General features: G+C 39.6%; 1 protein-coding gene across 1 annotated transcript in view; it reads left to right on the forward strand.

Annotated features, from left to right (window-relative positions):
* Window positions 1-5,111: 5,111 nt before the first annotated feature.
* arhgef10la (Rho guanine nucleotide exchange factor (GEF) 10-like a) overlaps window positions 5,112-13,438 on the forward strand; it is a 47,894-nt gene continuing 39,567 nt past the window's right edge. The window contains exons 1-2 of the mRNA XM_046075083.1: window positions 5,112-5,127; window positions 5,503-5,624. Of these exons, the coding sequence (XP_045931039.1) occupies window positions 5,112-5,127; window positions 5,503-5,624 (138 nt within the window). The remainder of the gene's footprint in view (window positions 5,128-5,502; window positions 5,625-13,438) is intronic.

Here is a 13,438-nt window from a genome sequence, read left to right on the forward strand (position 1 = left end):
GGGGGGGGGGGGGGGGGGGGGGGGGGGTGAAAGGATGATTGAGACGAGCAATCAGTCCCACTGCAGGGAACAGGGGGCCGCAGGGGGCTGTTGCCTGTGGTTACACTGCTAAGTGTACCGGCCTTTTTCCCTTGCACGCGGATCAATAGATGAGTGGAGTGCGGCTTGGAGGTTCTGGCACACACTCTGACACGCCTTCTTAATCCACTGTGTGATAACCTGTGTCATGGCCATGTATACCACACAGGAGTCAAGCAAGGGGGGAAATGCAAAATCCATCCTGCAGCATGGGCTTTTTAGGGGAGACTGTGAGGGCTTTGCTTTCATTAGCCCAAGTATTCAGATAGCTTGGTTGCTACAGTGACTGATTTCTTTGCATCCGTTCAAATAACACTAGTTATACCTTATGTTTAACTGTTATCTTTTTGTATGAAGAAGCTTGAAAGATTCCCTTTAACACTTTTAATATAAACATTCAACAGCAGAACCGTCTCCCTCACAACAAAGGCGTTCACTCCATATGTGCTGGAAGGATTTTTACTTAGTCCTAAAATTAATCTGTCAGACAGCAAATATTATCTCCCTATCTCACTGTGCTCAAACATGGGAAATGTTTATGATAAGTAAACATTATCACGGATTTAATTAACAGATCCCACATTCGCATTGATCCTTGGGAAATATCAATTGCACTGGTGTATTTAATTAGTTTATATCTATGCCCTTTGTGTCACTGGGGTTGATAGAGCGCCATGCTCTGCAAATTAATCTTCATCAGCGAAAGACTTGAAACAAAAGCATGATTGGAATAAAGAAACTGAGAAACTCAATCTCCCTACTTAGTATTCCAACCCTACACCTTCACAAATGATGTTGTTATACGTAGTTATTGTACAGTAGATATAACTGACCTTAACCTTTAGCTTGTGGAGTCTAATCACTCATTTAAATTGCCTTTAATTAAAACTGCAGATAAATAAACTACAACTCGTTCAACCTGACTATAATTTATTTTTCAAAACATGAAAGTGAGTTTTAAAAAAGTTGTAAAATGACAATAAAGCACTTTTTGCTTTCACTAATAAAAGATTCTTACCAGAATTGGCTTTGACTGTAATACCACCTTTTCCTCTAGAATACCTTGTTTAGCTGTATTTATCATTAAAAGTGCTTAATTTGCGGCGTACATTGATATGGAAATGAACACAGCTCTCCATCAGGTCTGTGCTCAGCGAAGTACAAATTTTTCTCGGCTAAATGTGAAAAATCTGTAATAATATTGTGATTATTGTTGACAGATACAACGATTATGATATGAGTCACGATTTTAGTGGACTGGTAATTTTAGTGTCTCATTTTCACTGATAAAAATGATGATGATGTGATTTTTCCTGGTGTCTGTACCAAACAAGCGTATTCTCTTGTCTGGTGAAAATGATTTGAAGGCCAGGGCATCTCTGTAGCACCACAATGCTTCATTTATATTGGTATGTTGTGACACTTTTTACCTTTTTATCCAAAAATTGCAGCTACTTACAGCTGTGGAAAGAACTCCTCTCTCCCTCGTTCTACATTCCTCCTTTAGTGTTTGGCTATCAGCGGACATGAACATCAAAGTCCGGTCCTGCTGAGCTGTCGCACAGTCGTGGATTTACGTCAAGGATGGTGCGTTCAGTAACGACTAACGCAGCTTTACTTGCCTTAGTAACTAGGAATAATATTACCGTTTTAGAAAAGTAATATTATTACAGTAACGCGTTACTGTAAATCTCTGATAATATTAAAAATGGTTAAATTTTGTAATCCTAGTTCTATGAAAACTGATACAGAAATCCAATGGTTCCCAACCTATTTTTCATCTGATGTACCCCCCAAAGCTTGTTGATGTGTAGGTTCAGTCAAGTTTGCATTAGTACTACTACCCGTTGGACTGGCAGAAGCAGGAAGTTTCAACATTACCTCTCTTCTCTTTCAACCTCTTTTCTCCTGCTAACTATATCAGAACGTGGTGTTCAGGTGTTGTAGGTTACAGGTTGGTGGGAAATGTCTTATATGCAATTGGCTTGTTTAGGTTAGTCTGACAATACATATACTACAGATCACGTTGCCTCACACCAATTTGGTATTTGTGCATTAATTTTCCCCCAAATACTTTTTTTTTTCAAACTAGCTGAGCTACTGAACAATCTTTCCATATACCCCCTGGCAACTGCGGAAGTACTAATGTAGCTGTAAGTAGTCCTCAATGCAATTTATCCATGCAGCAAAGGCAGATCCAGGATTAATATAATATCCCAATTGTATTAGGCACCGGAAATAGAAGTTATAAGTGGATGTAACTTAAGAGTATTGGCATAGCTCTGTAATGGACCATCTTGTTATTGGTTTATCTTGAAACGATAAGTGCACTCACTACCCATTCAAGTGGTAGCTATCCCTGTAAAAGCCTACCTCTCTCCTCCTCTTGAACTGGGTGAACCAAAAAAATGTGTTTAAAATGTGCCTCAGCATGCGTGTCTTTTTAGTTAGGCTCTTTATTACAGTGTCAAACCACCCAGGTGAGCTTATGGTCAAGCCACACTGGTGGTGTTTGTAAATGTTTGACCTTAAACAGTTCAATGACAATTACATTTCTGACTCCTGGATTTTGTTCTGGTTAATAACGGTTACTCTACAGCAAAACAACTGTGGTGTTGAGCATAATATGATATGGTTGTCTTCATATTGGAGACATTTTATTTCCTGGTCTACAGTGAGCCCAGGTGACATGACACCTGTTTTTGTGACAACTCTACTTGATAAAAATGTTAAATGATGTGCTAGTGGTGCTCAGACAGCATCCTTGCGTTATACCTCTGATTTGCCAAATGACGTTATTAGTTTGTTATATATCTAATGCAGTTCTGACTTTTGTTATAGATTACTGCAATGGAAGCATATGGTTTGCCTCTTGATACCAGTGTGAAGTTGAACAGAGCCTTGTACCAAATAAAGTAAAATGTTTGTTTTTAATCAGTGAAACATTGTCTATGATGGCAGGAAATAAGTACAAGGTTCTTTATTTGTCACTATACAGCACAAGGCTGCATAACGAAACAAAATTTCTAGTTCCTTCATGCTAAACACACAACATATAATTAAGTGTAGGCCTATATTAAAATATGGTAACATATAAAACAAAATAAAACAATACAGTTATTTTAATACATATGTACAAACACGTATACACCCTGAACATTCCACAGTGCATTTTTTGAATTTGCATGGGTTGAATGTAAACAGCATCAACAGTAAATAGCATCAGCATATGGAATCTTTACAGTCTACTGTATGTGGAATCCATATTCCAAGTCTTTACATTTAATTTATTGACCACACACACGCAAAATAACCAGTTAATTGTATTTCTTAGTGTTTTCATTTTTATTATATCTGACTGCTTGCATTAGTGGCTTTGCTGCATTTTGTTTCCTGTGTTGACATACTTCCACAATTTGACACTAATTGGTATATATTGGGAGTAAGTCACATGTCCTAGGCCCCTACTTGTAATTACCATTACAAGGCTGACGTGAATGTTTTTTTAGTAATCTTTTCTCGTCGGTAAGTTCTATTTATGGTAAATCCAACATGATGTGAATGTAGTATTAGACAGAACTCACAGGGCACTGTACCAGGGACACAACACAATAAACAAACAAAACAAAATGTTTTTTTGAGAAAGTGATGTACCCACAAATGAAGTAATCCTTCTGCTATAGATTGGGGTGCAATGTAGCAACAACTCTTGAGTGTTTTGTTTTCATGTGTTTTAAGGGTCCAAGTGATGAAATGAATTTATAAATAAAGAACTGTTTGTGTGTGTGTGTGTGTGTGAGAGAGAGAGAGAGAGAGAGAGTGTAGAGGTGAGTGGCCTGCATGTCCCTAGTTGGTGCCGTTTTCAATTTAGGCCTGTGCTTGTCATTTGTTCACCGTTATTCATCATCATTACTACATGGCAATGACTGAAGGTTAAGGCTAATTTGTGTTCTCTCACATCCACGTTCTGTCTCTGTCTTTTGTATGTATCCCAGTCCCTTTCTGTCTCTCTGTGTTTATCTGTCTCTCTTTTAAATTGGTAACTAGATTCATTTTTACTGACAGACAAATTCAGTAAGTAAGCTTACTGTCATGCATATACAAACGGAACATTATTTATGATAATTTAGCTGAAGAAAGTTGATGATCACTCTCGGGTAAAGGAAACCACTGGACCTGTTGCCCCACCTGCAGCAATGTGCCCTCAATTAAAGCCCCTTCCCTCAATATTCCACAACTTGAGATGAGTGTAATTATAAATGACTGAATGATCTAAAACCTTATCATGTTAAATACCTCCTCAAAAATGCATTGTGAAAATGTCAATTGACATTTTTGACGATCTTGACATACCTAATTTATTCTCTTTTGTCAGTGCAAGTGCAGTGCAGTCCAAGGTTTGGACAAAGTAACATGACGTCTGTACATTACATCTTTTGTGAGCCTAATTACTTTTTATTTCATATATCTTGACCCTGGAGTTGTGTAGCCATGCAGATAGTTTCTTTTTTATTTGCAGATGTTTTATCCATCCACTGTTGAGTATGCAGTTGAGTGAATATAACTCGAAATATGACAGGCCCAACAACAAACAAACACTGAATGAAAGTCATTGAAAGACACAACACGGAATGCTCTTCCTTCCTGTCCTTGATCATTTTTGTAGCTTCTTGCGCTGCATAAACATGTTTTGTTTGTTATAAACAAGCTTTAAATTATGACAAGGATTTCGCTCCACTGTGATGCCGTGTTTTCAAACTCTCAAGAATGATGTCACTTTTACAATAATTTTAGTGGAAATTGTTAAGAAAAAAATCACCTACATGTTTTTCATTATTCTTATTCCAAGGTGTAATGTATGCAAACAAACAAGGCAGCACATTTCAGCAAGCTGTTAAATTTCATGCACAATTTACTTTCTGTAAATGAAAATTTATGATTACAAAATTACGTAATGGAGGTACTTTGGCAGATCTGCCTGCCACCTTGTCAGAGGTCCACCTGTTTTAAGGCTCAGAGCAATGAGCACTGAGATGGCGTGTACGCCAGGCAAATCCATTATTCGAACTCAAATCCAGCAGTTGCATTTTTCCTGCTAGGACTGACTCTCACTGTTGATTAAGTGCAGGTTTAATCACCGTTGAGGCCCTGCGTTGGCAGTACCTGGCCGCGACTCCTACAACATGGAATAAGCCTCTGGCTGACTGTAACATTCACATGCTAATAACACCATATTTATATTATATACCTGACGTAGAGAAATATCTTTCTGATTATTTTGCGTGGTTTTGACATAGCTTGAAGGAGAGTTCTGAGTGAAGCTGTCAATTAGTACAACAAAAACAAGATGGTAAACTACAACAACAATAAGTTAATATCGCCTTTGTGAGAATGAAAAAGTCTCTCTTTTTCTTTCTCTTTCAGGAGAGGAAAATTCACCAGGCTGGTTATGTGGAGAGGACGAAGGGAAGACGATGGCCCCGTTTTGGTGTCCGCTGCTTGCCTGTCACATGTCTGTCTTTGCTACTAAGTCACCAGAGAGAAAGGTAAATCCGTTTCAACCATTACAAAACAAAGATAATTTCTTAAAGATAACTGTTTTACCAAATGTTCTGAAATTTCAAATAATAGAAATCAGATTAACTTTCTTAAAAAGAAGAAAGATTTCATAGTCTTTCCATATTTGCACGTCATGTGTAGAAATTTCTCAAGTAAAGAGAGAGGCATTACAGGATTCAGCCTGTAATGCCTATCAATATCATCACTATTGATGATCAGTGCAACACAGGTGGATATATAGAGTACATGCTGGCACACCTGGGCATTTCTATTTGTAAATTCAACAGAGAACCACATATATAAAACAACTACATTTGAATATGTATTTGTAAATAATACAGTGAATGAAATACCCGACAAATGTCATTTCTTTATAGCAAAAAGCAATCCTGCTGTTTAATTTGTAATACATTTGAAGGTGTGGCTATCTCTGTAAACAATATGGTGAAACCTTTGATTGTTAATTTAGTAGTACATTTATAACATCCCCTGGTAGATATCCTGTCATACTGCCCAGCCCTATCTGGTCACAGCTCAGATGAAAACTTTCCAGTATAACCTTAATGCAAAACCAAATTAAATACTTCAAATTCAAATAATAAAATAATAAATAATAAAATCAAACTGTATGCTGAGTGTATGGAAGTGTACCTCCCAGTGATGAAACACTTAGCATATAACTCTGTGAAGGAATTCTGCTTCTTAATACCCTCGTTGTTATCAGTGTAATTTAATTGGATGCACAACAATAATACTAATTCTATGACTAATAATAACTGATTAAGTATTTAAGAATAAACAGTGGAATAAAAGACGTTTTCAGCTGGATTAGTTTCAAATCACTGCATCTCTTTGAGCTCGCCATTTGTACTTTAGCTGCAAGGATTTTGATGTGTTAAGTGTTTATGGAATGGTAGTGTTTATACTCAGGAAGCAAAGTGCCTCCCTTTGAATCAATCTGTCAAAGCGATTTGACTTTCACTGACACTAACTTCTCCTCTGAAGCAGCAGTTTGTCCGTAGTGGCGGTGGAATCTTTTATTTTAATAAAGATTTTGTCGAAAGAGATCATATTGCCATTTGACACAGCCATTTCTCATTGAATGGAATCAAAGCTCACTTGCCTTGCCCTAACAGCTAAAAATACATTGTCTCAGTGATGATCTCAGAAAAAATACCTAGATTACTGGAATTGCAAGGTGACACGAGAGCATCCCTTAAAGATGCTGGCTGAAGAATTTCGATCAATACAAGCTGTTAAGACCTAGAAGCCTCCAATAGATCAGATGGTCAGCACAGGTGAGAGATAGACTAAAAGGGTTTTAGAAGTCAGTGGAAATGGTAAGAAATCAATTTGCCGGGGCTGAAAGATGATATTTCCAACCACATTTTCTATCGCTATAATGTGGTTACAGGTCTTACAGAGCAAGGTGGGCGGTGGGGTGAGCCAAATTACCATGGCCACCAGGGTAGGATGTTATAAAGTGATCATGCAATTATCTTTATGGCATGGTACACCCAAGCATAAATCAATGTTCCAGCATTAGATTAAGACCTATACGCCAACCCATAGTCTTCTAGCCATGTGGATGAGAGAGGAAGGTGAGGGGAAACAGCAGCTGGAAGTGCGAAAAATGTAGCTTTGACACGGTGGGGGGTGGGATTTCCCAAAAGATCTTGCCGCCGTTCCAGAGTATTCTGCAAAAGTGTGTTACACCTGGCTGGAAGCAGAGCCAAGTCAATTAATATATTTTGAGCCAGTGGGAGCCTGCAGTCTCTGAGGATCTGCTTATATTCTCCACTTCTGACACAAACAAATGAAGCACCTGAGCACGCCAGTGAAGGGCATTGCAGCCATGTCAGTCACAAATGTGGTTTACCATGAAATTGTTTCACGTGGCTCTATTTTCTAAGAATGATCAAATTGAGCATGTGTGTTTTCACATGAGTCATCGCTGGAAAGAGCTGTAATAGTCTCTCATATTATAAAGGCTAATGTGGGATTCGAGAAAGGAAACATTTATGCTTGCATTGCTGTGTGTGCAAGTATACTGTTCTCCTGCCTCCATGTATGTGCTTGAGTTGCAGTTTTCTCTGTATTTGTTTGACTATATACTGTGCAGGAGCTGTGCACTTCTATGCATCAAATGAATAGATATGTGATAGGAATGGCGGCCTGGGTATCAGAGAGCTGAAGAGGTAAGCAGTAGTATTTCTTTCCCTTTTTTGACTAAAGAGAAGGTAGCATTAAATGGAGTGACTTTAAGTCCTTCATGCAGAGCAGACTGTGATTAGGGGCTTAACTCAGCAGCAGCCTCCCTCTCCCTCTCTGTGTCTCCATCTTTGCCTCAGCCACTGCCTCTGGGACACACACGCCTCTCTGTGCCAAAGCTCCGCAGCATCTCTTTCTCCAGCTCTTGCAGCTTCTCTTGGCAGTCTGAGTTACAGTGAGTAGAAAGGATGAAGAAAAGGAGGCAAAAAAAGAAATCCCAGATTAAAAGAGATGTGGCCGAAGGGGCTGAAGCCATTTCCTACAGAAAATAAAGTTCTAAAGCAGCGTAGCATGAACAACACGCACAGGTCACCTAAGGGAGCTCAACCCACCACTGGCTGTGAGCAACTCCCTGCACCCTGGTCCACTCAGTGGGAGCTGGAGAGGGGCACTGGGCAAACTCGTTAGGCACCGGAGATAAACCTTATCACAAGTCTGCTGAGTGAGAACAGCGGGGGCAGACTGAGTCCTCTCAATTTATCTCTTTCACTTTCTCTCTCTTTCTCTCTCTCTCACACAAACACACACACACACACACCCACCCACAGAATCAGGTGCTATCTGAGTTAATACACAAACCACATTCTGATGGTCCTTGTTTAAAGCGTCAGTGCACGCTCCGTTTCGGTGCCCTTTCTGCCATTTTGAAAGATGGCACAGAGCAGGTTTGGCAGTTGGCCCAAATTGAGGGTGTGAGGTAGTCGGGTTAAGGGATTAATAGGAGATACTACAGCAGAAAGGGTAACAGCTGAACCTTACTTCTATACAGTAGAATCAGCTGTTAAATGGAACCATTACTACCATTTTCTGCACAAGTATCATGACGGTGCATAATGTTGATCTTAACAGGATTGATGCCTTTAATTATTACAGATAAATAGATTAAATATCAGTTCAGGTATTGACTCAGTCTTTGGCGGAAATCTTATACAAAAATCGCACTTACACGTTGCTATTATTTGTTGTCTTGTTCCTAAATGCACTGATATTTATGCTAGCATACATTATTGCACTAAAACGAACCAAGTCAGATTAGACAATCGACAGCAAACATCCATTTTGATATTGCTTTATATAATGCAAATTGAATAATTTGGGGTTTTGGGCTACAGGTTGGACAAAACAAGCAATTTGAAGATGTCACCTTGGGCTTTGGTAATCATTTTATAGACTAAGTGACCTAAAACACTTGGCCTTTCATTTTGAATGTCAACTCACTGTCCCAGAAGTAGTAGCTAAATCCAGGAATAATATTTACTTTTTTGAACAAAAAATGTTATGAGATTTTTTTTTTGTTTAAATGGATTGCAATCATGTGTTTGCTTACATAGTATCTAGAACCTAACATCCACTGTTATGTTCTCTCAGTTCTACCCAGCAGGCTAGGTTAGTCTGAGCCTGGCGACCAATAATGCATGTATTTATGAAACCCAATAATCTGACAGCTCAGCAAGCTGTATTAGTGGCATTCAGTGGCGTCACATAGTGCTTTGGGAACTGAATGTCTTAAATCACATGCCTGTCTCTATCTAGGACCTGTATTTTCTTCTGCACTATATTTCTGTATAAGCGCTCATTCAGCAAAGCCCTGAAGAAGATCAATGCCTGGTTCCTGTCCTGATCTAAACATTCTCAAAGAGGCGCATGTGCATACTGTATGTGCAGTATTTTATGGTGAGTGGACAGGAATCCCTTGGCCGCATAATGATTCACAAATGCCTCATATCTCCTCCAGTAGGAAAGCACCCCTTCCCCTGCAACTCTAAAAGGTTCTTAAAGATCCAAGGCTACAAAGACTTTCGAAATAGTAAAGAGACATGTTTCCAGACTCCGTTTATGAGGCATTAGGCTGGGACAGGGTTGGGGATGGCTGCTATGCCAGAGCTCTTATAATACCTTGGGGGATTTCATCATGTACGCTTTGAAGTGTGGAATGACAAACTGGAAAAGGGTTTGGGCTGCATCAGGGTTAGCTTCCTTTCTCTTTTTCTGAGAGGATTAGCTTCTGTGTCTCAGCTCAGAAAACCGCAAAGCCTGGCCACATCTCACCCCTAATACACTCTACTAGTTTACATAGATCACACAGATCACCATTATTATTTATTTATGTACTTATGTATGTGTTTTTCTTTTTTGGAGTGGGTATGATTTGCTCTTGAAATCCATTAAACATGTTATCAGTCGTTTCTGTCTTATCATCTGTTGACATCACACTGTATGAGGTCACCGGAAACTGTGCTTGTTTACTAGACTAGCTGGTGCTTTTGGGGTCATGCTGTGAATGTCCCTCTCATTCACTGTCATTCATCTTCCCTGCTGATGGAGTTATAAGAGCGCAGCACTGTGCATTCAGCAAGCCACATGACTGCATGTCCAGAAAATTCTCTTGTTGAACGGCATCCTTGGCAACACCAAATACACTGTGTTTATGGCTATATTCATTGTGTTATCTGGTGAATTATTGATATTCAAACATGGTGACTCAAAGCTCTTTCAGCCAAGATGACAAAAAGGGCTCAGTGTGAAGGCTGTGTGTGTGTGTGTGTATGTAGATGAGATATTATATTATCAAGTATGGATTAAAAAGTAGGACAGTGTGAAAATGTGGCCTTTTCCTGATGCAATGCCTTCCTGAATGTGTATTTCCTTTCCCCTCTTCTAACCTGTTTGGTATTATAATTTTTCAAAGCCATCAGACACCTTACGCAATGCTTCTCGCTCTGTGTTTCTTGAAGGTCGTTTGTTACTTTTCAGAGTAACAGCCACCTCTCTGATTTGTCGAGGACAGATGCCACAGCACGGATTAAAAGTTCGTTCTAACCACAGATCCACCGGGGCGTAGCAGCTCCCTTTCTAACCCCGCAGTAATATCCTTCTGGCAAACAGAAAAACACAAACAGTGGTACGCACATGTGCTTCACATGTGGTACGCACTGTTCTCTCTCAGACCTGATCCTCAACAAGATTAATGTTTTTGCCCCTAATGTATTGCTTATTAGAAATTTAGAATAATCTACAGTATGCTGGGGTTTTTTTTTGTGACTATCATGGCGATGAAAAACAATGCTGACTGTGCTATGCTCTATTTCTGTATTTGGCTGTTTTGGCTTCCTTAGAATTTCCACAAATGATGCTCACATATTTTGCTAGTATGCCATCAGTGGCTACCCATCAGCTGTTTAATTTAGAGGACAGATGTGTTTTCTGCCTTCCGAATTCATCTTAACCCCAAATAGAAATATTTATACTTAAACAGAACATGAGTTTCTGCATGATGTTTGATTACCGTTGCATGGTTGTCGTTTTGGGTTTTGGAGACTATATTTTAAAGCAACAGATGCTCACTAAATATCAACCATCGTGCCGACATCTTTAGGACATGAGGCTGAACCTTGTGTGGCATCTGCTACAATGATCAAGAGAACCTGTCTGCAATATTGAATTCATAGATACTAACACATTGCCATATTCTGTAAAACTGTTCTGATGGGTTTTTGCAAGCTTCATTCTGCAGAGACGTGTTTACTATTGAATCAAGTATAACGTATCAATTTTTATTTATAGAAATGTGTTTGCTAAAATGTACTGAGAACTGCACTCTGAGAGAAATAACCGCAAATCTAGGCGTAAATTTTTTTGAGCCCCTAAAAGCTTTGTAAACATGGACCACAGTTCTCTCCTCAAAAACAGAGCACTGCTGCTCATCCTCTGAGTTCAAAGTGGGGCAGACAAGCTTTTGGCATGCAGAATGCGAGAATGCAGGAGAAAGTGTCAATCTAATTTCTCTGCGTGAAGCTGGATCACATCAGACCTGTCGCTGGAGCTGATATGGCTTGGCCCTTCTGGTCAGCGTGGCCAGGCTCAGAAAAACCCAACTCCAGACACACAAAACTTGTCACTGTCACAAATACAGGGAGCAGTGACAGCACACAAGCTCTGACTGCTTAACACTCCCGATCAAAGGGGACCTCTTGCTGAGGTCAGGGCAGAAGTCAAACTTTGGCATTTGCAGAGAACAACATTTGCGGAGAACAACTCTGAGGGAGTTGTGACAGTTTCCAACATTTTGGCTAACGTACCAGGAGTGTACAGAGGTCAGGCTTTCTTCTTTGTAGATCTGTATCTATACTCTGAAAGGGCTAAGCAGCAGAAGCAGTCAGGTTTATTGAACTGAAGTAATGGTGAGATGGTAGTAGATGATGATACTGACATGAGTGCACAGAGAAGTTATATTATGAATGACTACCGTAACTGCCAACAATGTAGCCTTTTCTCCCTACCACTTATTGGCCAGGACAGCAATACTGGTTATGTTGCCAGAGTAGGCAGCAATGTTGCTACTGTGTGTGTATTGAAATGAATAGAGGTGTATTGAAATAAATAGTGCAAATACCCAAGAGGCTGTGTTAGCATCAGCATGCTAATGTAGTCATGTCATCATTACATCCTGTGTACCTAAGCTTTTAATTAATTTACTAAACAGCTGGAACAGGGTTGGTGAAAAGGATTTGGGATTTTAATTTGCTGCTGTAATGACAGGATCAAGGTGGTTTTGTAACGGCTGAGTCTTGTTTTCACATTTAGTATGTACTAAAGAGATTCATTTACTCGATGGAAGTCCAGTTTTCTTATTATAATTTACATGGTAATTACATAGTAGTTACATGCTTTGTTGTGTGGCATGGCACACGTAAATGTGGCTTCCATACTGTGCATTTCCTTTTCCATTCATTACTCTCCTTGCCAATAGAGGGCAGTGTGTGTGTGTGTGTGTGTGTGTGTGTGTGTGTGTAGAGAGAGAGAGAGAGAGAGAGAGAGAGAGAGAGAGAGAGAGAGAGAGAGAGAGAGGTGTGTAAGAGTAGACAATCCACTGCTTGACAGTGAGGTCGTTTGCTTAGGGCCTGATCTGTTGCTGTGACAGTTAACATACTAATTACAGGGAATCATAGACACTCTAGCAATGCCTCAGAGTAGAGTTCTCCTTCTCTGGCCCTGTGTTTCTGCTCACTCTGTACTTGTCAAGATAGCATGCAGGAACAAATTATGTACCCAGAAGGGAAATCCTGCAGATCTGCTAAATGTGCTAATTCGGTCACATTCTTCCTCTGTGATTATACATCAATGTGGAGAGGACGTTAGGCAAAAACTGCATCAATTCAAAAGAAAAGGAAAGAAAGCCCTCTCTCCTCTTTGATTTCTTATTGTGCCAAACCAATCCTGTCTGTTGCAGTGATATGGTCTCCCGTTATTCTTTGCTCTGCTAATTAGTCTTCTTGCTACTTGCTTTCAAGACATGGATAACTACCACTCTGAATGCTGCATAATTTATTGTTGTTGGCCGGTGTTAAGACATTTAAGGACAGGTTGTCTTCACCTTCTGCTTTCTTTTAAAGTAGGAGTAAATTTGAACCTGTATGTGATTTATAAAGTGTTTTCACTCAACTTAATTGCTGTATGTTGGTACTAAGGAGTTGACCTGATCTTTTCAGTTCTCTTATGAAATGCCAACTCTTGGGTTGATCTGTACAAG

The sequence above is a fragment of the Micropterus dolomieu genome, linkage group LG18 (assembly GCF_021292245.1).
Source record: "Micropterus dolomieu isolate WLL.071019.BEF.003 ecotype Adirondacks linkage group LG18, ASM2129224v1, whole genome shotgun sequence".
Classification (NCBI taxonomy): domain Eukaryota; kingdom Metazoa; phylum Chordata; class Actinopteri; order Centrarchiformes; family Centrarchidae; genus Micropterus; species Micropterus dolomieu.